General features: G+C 34.1%; 1 protein-coding gene across 1 annotated transcript; it reads left to right on the top strand.

Annotated features, from left to right (window-relative positions):
* The first annotated feature begins 324 nt into the window (after nt 1-324).
* Nucleotides 325-3,901, top strand: LOC107731402 (cold shock domain-containing protein C2-like). Its single transcript, XM_016542463.1, has 4 exons — nt 325-573; nt 1,072-1,281; nt 2,952-3,074; nt 3,226-3,901. Exons 2-4 carry the CDS (start codon nt 1,106-1,108, stop codon nt 3,386-3,388), a joined length of 462 nt encoding a protein of 153 aa, XP_016397949.1. The 5' UTR covers nt 325-573; nt 1,072-1,105; the 3' UTR covers nt 3,389-3,901.
* The last annotated feature ends 3,034 nt before the right edge of the window (nt 3,902-6,935 follow it).

Raw genomic sequence — 6,935 nt, 5'->3', positions numbered from 1 at the left:
AAAAAAAATCCCACGATCTCCGGATGCCTGGTGGTCCCCTGACCCCAGTTTGAAAACCCGTGAGGTACATAATATATATAGTTACCTACTTATATGTGGTTAAAATCTTCTTAATCTATTTATTTTACGAAGTATTTGTCTTTAAGGACCAATGACTAATAAATAAATATTACAATATTTTTTAAACATTACGAATAACAAGCGCCACATCTTCATTGCGTCGCGTCAAACCTAGAACGCGCCTGTATTACATTATGGGCGCTCTGATTGGTCGACTGAAGTCTGGCGTCAGGATTCTGTCGCTTGCATTGTAGTCTCGTTGATTATAATTGGAGCGTTTTTGTTTTCTCGCGTCGCGTCTCTCGCGTTCAATTTTGATGGGGTGTCCCTCCCTCTCCTCCCGTAACCTCATTTATTGTGTGCTACGTAGGGGTCCGTTGAATCGAATATGTTGACCACGAATGATAGTATTCAGGCATTTAATACTGGATTCTAATGTAGTTATGTAGATATATTTGTTTCCGCAGCGAGATATCAACCGACAGATTGGTATCCACTATAACGTACCGTACGGTAAGAATTTCATCGTTATCCTATTATATTTTCCTGTCCATATATTACCGTTGAACGAATACGCCTTTACTATTATGGTGTCGCATACTGTGGATTAACGTTACGTTTGTCAACAACCTGCATTTTTGAGCGGGTTGATAATATGACAAGTTTAATCACAGTCATTGTCGATTAGGCTGATATGGAGTCTGCGGTACACAGATGCTTGGCCTTTCTTAGACTACAGGGTAGAAACCCTTGGCGCATTGGAAAACAATGAAAGGGAAACAGTATGAAGGGGGAAAACAGTCGCCCCAAGTAATAAGATTTGATGTGGTCCTGATGCAGCTGCTGCATCCAGTTTGTAGTGCAGAGAGGACAACACAAAAACGTCTCTTAAGAAAAAGCAGATCAAGTCAGGCAGGATGGATATTTCAAAGCAAATGTTTAATGTTTCATATGTCACATATAATACAAATGTTGTTTGTTTTTCAAAACCATTTTTTTTCCAAACCACAGAGGCCTCATCTCATCTCCAGTGAACTTCACACCAATGGCTGATTCAGACAGCACGTCTACATCTGATCGAAAGCCGCACTGCCCACATAAACCTGTCTCACTTTCATTGCCTTTCCTGAGAGAGGGCAGTAATGTCTTGGAGAGGAAACCGCCCCAAACAGGGGGACCTCTTAGTCCACTGCCAACCAAACGCACACGCACCTATTCAGCGTGAGTACCTGTGTTAACAGAGTAAAAGCATTTCATGTACTTTGTGTAAATGTAATACAAAAAGATATTGACACTTTTCTGCTTTGTTCTTCAGTATCAGTAGAGCTGGGTAGATTACTTACAAATTGTAGTCCGTTACTGATTCCAAATTACATGACAAAAATTGTAGTTAGTAACGTAATCCATTACATTACCCATTTTAGGTAATGTAATCAGACTACCTTTTGATTACTTTTAGATTACTTTTGACCTTACTCATTTATCACATTGATTTAAATAGGATAATCTTGTACCATATAAAAATACAAAGAGTAAGAATATATATTCCATTCGTTGTTATTAACAACATGAAGTGCATTAAACATTATATGTAATTATATATATATAACATTATACATAAGGTTTCCCAAACGGGTTTGTAAAGGAACTGCAGGGGGTTTGTGAGTTTAATGAAAAGCTATTAATTAATTAAATCATAAAAATGTAAAAATTAAAATAAATCATTTTAAAATAGCATCAATTAAAAAAAAAAAACCTTAATAAAAAATATTTTATTTGTTTACCTGCATATCATGCGACCATTAACCAATGTCAGAGAACTGTGAATATGCAAATGTGATACTTAATTATAAAAATATTTATTTTAAAATCTCAGGGGTACTTCAAGTAAAAATATTAGGTGAAAGAGGTTCAGATGACAAAAAAAGTTTGGGAATCCCTACATTACATGTACATAAGAAATAACGTGAATTTGTGCATTTTAATGTGTTTGAAAGACAAAAGCCTTCCAAAGCTATAGTAATACATGGTTAAATAACCCGAGTGATAATTCAATTAAAAATTAATGTGTTCATCAGTAGTTGATGCAGTGTTGAAACACTTCTTAAACCTGAAATTATTTTTGTAAATCCAGTGGTCAAATGCTGTATAGATGTATATAACCTGACTAGTGACTGATCTCTGTGTGAATGTCCACAAAACTGGAAGACTTTCTGATTCTATTATAAGTGGTAGGTATTATAGAAAGGAACTTTTAGTAGATGAAAAAGAGGAATTAGGGAGGAATTTAAATTATGAATAATGTATTGCTACTGTGTGAATAATATGTAATCATGCAATCAAGTCTGATTACGAGTACATTAAAATGTAATTTAATCTAATTACAAATACTTAATGTTTTGTTGTAAACATGTAATCAGTTACTACCCTGCTCTATCAGGGCTTTTAAGTATCAGGGCTACCAATAAGTGCCAAAAAGAGTGAAAAAGACATCAGCAATTTAAGACATCTCAGAGCAAATAAATAAACACATTTATACACACACACACAATTTATAATATTTTTATTATTGTAATGATTATTTATTATTTTCAAAATCAGAAATAAAACAATAGTTAAAAATGTTATAGTTTGGAGGTAGTTCTGCATATTGGCTAATGGATGATGAAATATATATATAAATATAATAATACAAATTGTTATTGTATTGTAAAATGGCATACAAAAAAATGCATTGCAAAAAATAATATTGGTCAATCTGTTAGAAAGGATGAACCGTATATTGTTGTGTTAATTTCAATGAAGCATAAAGAGATGTTTTGCTCTTTTTATTTACTAAAAGGAATCATATAAGTTGATTCTAGAGCCTCTTTACTCTGGTATTTTCTCAGATCCGTAAGAGCCAAATCTGGACCCGTCTTCAAGGGCATTTGCAAGAACTTCTCAAGGTCACAAGGTCATGGATTCATTCACCCCTCCCATGGAGGAGAAGACATATTTGTTCACATCTCAGAGTAAGTATGAAATATAACAATTGTTTTAGTTTAGCATCTGCTTTAAAAAAAATTTTAAGAATATTTTTACCGTATATATTAGAGAAAGTTTTTAAATATATTATATACTTTTATATATTTTATATATATATATATATATTTTTTTTTTTAGTATTGAGGGTGAATATGTGCCAATGGAGGGGGATGAGGTGACCTACAAAGTGTGTCCTGTTCCTCCCAAGAACATAAAGTTCCAAGCCGTTGAGGTGGTCATCACAAACCTGTCTTCCGGAAGGAATCACGAGACCTGGTCTGGGCAAGTTATCAGCTCCTAGCTCACACATTCAGAGCCCAACAGAAGAATAAAGGCAGAGAGGGAGAGATAAAAGGAAGAGTTTAACTCGAGGTGCTCATGCTGGTGTAAAATGGTGTTGTGTGTAAGTAGGATAGGGATGGAATAGCAATTAGGGTTATGCAACTGTTGTTTTCTCCGGCCTGGCAAATTAGCAACAGGAAGTCGGTGAGAAGTCTGTTTGGAAAATGTTTTGGGATGCAAGTCAGATGAGCTTTAATATAGCATTGGCAGAACATAACATAACTGTGAAACAAAAGCAGCAGTGTTGTCCTTGTTTGAGATTTTGTCATTTATATGTAATTAATAATGTATTTATTTTCATTTTATGTACAGAGACATGTGAGTTCATTGTGATGTGTATGTTCAAGTCATTTATGTAAAACTGATTTCCTAAAATCAATTAATGCACATCAGTGGAAACTTCCATTTCTTTAATTGTGATTGATGGGACTGATATTAGTTTTCTTTATGAAAGCTACAAATCCCAAAATCACAGTAGTTCATTTTGTCAAGAACAATGCTTCTTATGATAATTCTAATAAAACTGAAATAACATAATCAATGCTGTGTTTTTTTCTTCCTCAATGTTTCTTATCCATTAAAGCATATTTAAAAAAAATAATAATAACATTTAAATTCCATCCAGGTTATGAAAATGAAGTGCTAATAAAGATACAATTCAACTGTGAGAATATGCCAAAGTAAATGTGTTATCCGGAATTAAAATAAATATTAAAGGGGTTATATGATGCGATTTCAATTTTTCCTTTCTCTTTGGAGTGTTACAAGCTCTTGGTGCATAAAGAAGATCTGTAAAGTTGCAAAGACTAAAGTCTCAAATCCAAAGAGATATTCTTTATAAAAGTTAAGAGTCAGCCACACCTACCTAAAACGGCTCGTTCTAACACGCCCCAACATACCTACGTCGCTCTGTGGGAAGATTTGCATAACACCGCCCAAATGTGCACGCAAAGAAGTCTGTAAGTACGTTTTCATTTAAAGGATTTGCCACTGATGATTCAAACGCGAGTTTTGAGCAGTGTAGAGTAGCGCTTGTTTGTCATTTCTCCGATCACACATGCAGACATGGTTTTATGTTTACGTGGCGCGATGCAATGCAACGCGTAAAAAGACAGTATAAGATATTATAATCCGTAATTATGTCCCCACTGGATGCAAGAAATGCCTTGTTTATAATGGGTTTTAATGTTTTTGTCTCGTCGCTCCGGCCGGACAGGGCATCACAGTATGGTAAAGGGCGTAACATTTCCGTCACACGCTTGAGGTATTCGGCCAATCACAACGCACTGGATAGCTGGCCAATCAGAGCACACCTCGCTTTTCAGACCAATGAGCTTTGTAAAAATCGACACGTTTCAAAAAGGCGGGGCATAGAGGAGAAACAATAATGTACAGTATGTGGAAAATAATGTTTTTTTTTTTACTTTAAACGGCATAAACACATTTCATTACACCAAATACACAAAATAATGTTCTTTTTAGCAGCATCATATGACCCCTTTAAAATATGATATATTTAATTATTTTAATGATTTAATGTATATCAACAAATAACAATGAAAAAGAAATACACATATCATATAGTATTATTATCCAGTGACAAAAACTTCAAAACCGTTCCAAATTGTAAAACTTTCACCAGTGTCAAAGCATAGCCTGTCAATAAATGTGTTAAGATGTGCTGTAGTGCCATCTCTTGGCGGAAAGGAAGCGAGGGGTGGGGTGTTCAGTGGGCGGCATGTGTACAAATGACAACTAGAGGGAGCAGTACATCATATAAACTAGAGATTGTGGTTATGAATAAATTATTGAACTGTAAAAGAAGAAAGACTGAAGTCTCATTATAAAACATTATGTGAGCTGCACTACACGTGAAACATGTAGGACTATTTAATTTTTGAGTGGGGAAACGGAATGCAATACAAAAAACTATAAAAGGGTAATTAACTTTATTTACACATTTTACACTTCATACACTTTTATAATACATTTTATATTGTATTGTATTTATATGCACCCTCAGCTCATAAACCTGCAACTAGTTATGGGGCAATTCTACAAAGAAACAGCTACTTTTCTTTATCACTTTATATAATCATACATTTTTTATGTGCATGTTAGCTAGAGAAGAGAGAACAGCTGGTAAAAAAATTTTTTTTTTTGCATAGATAGGCTTTGACTTATGATGTCTGCTGACGTCTTATGGCCCATATTACAAAAAGATTTACTTCACAGATTTTTCTCAGAAGTCATAAATGAAACCGAACCATAAATATATATGAACTGCTAAGACTATTGTTTGATATGATTATTGAGGGGAAGCACCAGGTGCATATATGTGTTGGAAACGAATGTGTAAGCACAACACAATGAGTGTGGCACATTCAAGTACATCTACAAGAAAAAATATAAAGATAATAATAAACATTGTGCTGACCTCAAAGGCTGAGAAACTGCATTTTGTCTTTCTTCTTGAATATGGACTACAGTATGTGGTTATTTGCATGTCTATCACGGACACTCCTAAAGCAAAGTCACTCCATGAAAGAGTCTTGCTTTAATGGAACACTACTGATGAATGTTATTTTATTGGATGACGATGTGTCACCCTGGAGTATCAATTTTGTAAAGCTTCTGACGATTTGTGCTACCCGCTCAGATTGTGCTATACCTCCAATTATTAAAAAGATAGGTAGCACAAATCGATAGCGAAAAGTGCCCGTTAACCATTTAACAGGCTTTTACTGTAGCATTTTTACAGTCTTTTACCGTTAAATTCACGGTCATTTTTTACAGTGTACCTATCAGATTGTGCTGCCAGCATTGTATTTCTGAGATCAACTCTGAAGACGGTAAAGTATGATCCTGACAACATTTAATAGAATATGAAGAGAGACTATTTAAATTACAGTCTTGCGAAGCCATAATTATGTTAAACAAAAGAAACACAAGATTTTAATTAATGACAACTAACTACAATATGCCAAATTGATTTTATAGTTTGAATCCAATTTGAATTGTTTAAGGATTTATTTGTTTCAGAGGGTTTCAAACCATTTACTACTTGAAAAAATGCTGCACCCGTAGCGACTGTGAGGGGGTCTGAATTTTAAACGATCTTGCAGTCAGTTCTGGTAATTCCTTTGACATGCTCTATAGAAACTGTACTATATATAAAGTGTCTTCACACTGATTGTTTCCTTGTTTCTTGCTTTAGACCATGCTGCCTAGATCCTTAGAAATCCACTTTAGATCAGTTATTGTATTCATCCCTTGTGAAAAAGAAGTGTATCTAACTGTATTACTGTAAATGTGCACTTGTAGTGTATTTCAAATCTTAAAAGTATATTTTTTAAAAACTGGACTTGCAGATAATATAATATAAATGAAATAAAAGTCAGCTTTCATGAGTTTTGTAATACACTTTTAAAAAGTGTACTTTGTAATAATGTCAAATTGAAAGTTCATTTTAAATCATTATATTTTAATAATCTTTTGTTGTGCTT

Source organism: Sinocyclocheilus rhinocerous, unplaced genomic scaffold (genome assembly GCF_001515625.1).
Source record: "Sinocyclocheilus rhinocerous isolate Xijiao unplaced genomic scaffold, SAMN03320098_v1.1 scaffold1390, whole genome shotgun sequence".
Classification (NCBI taxonomy): Eukaryota; Metazoa; Chordata; class Actinopteri; order Cypriniformes; family Cyprinidae; genus Sinocyclocheilus; species Sinocyclocheilus rhinocerous.
This window is presented reverse-complemented; position numbering and strand designations above follow the sequence as displayed.

Excerpts from the sequence above, each read along its gene's own strand:
- LOC107731402 (XM_016542463.1), top strand. The coding sequence starts at position 1,106 with ATGGCTGATTCAGACAGCACGTCTACATCTGATCGAAAGCCGCACTGC. Across the intron at positions 1,282-2,951 it reads CGCACACGCACCTATTCAGC|ATCCGTAAGAGCCAAATCTG; the intron begins GTGAGTACCTGT and ends GTATTTTCTCAG. Across the intron at positions 3,075-3,225 it reads ATATTTGTTCACATCTCAGA|TATTGAGGGTGAATATGTGC; the intron begins GTAAGTATGAAA and ends TTTTTTTTTTAG.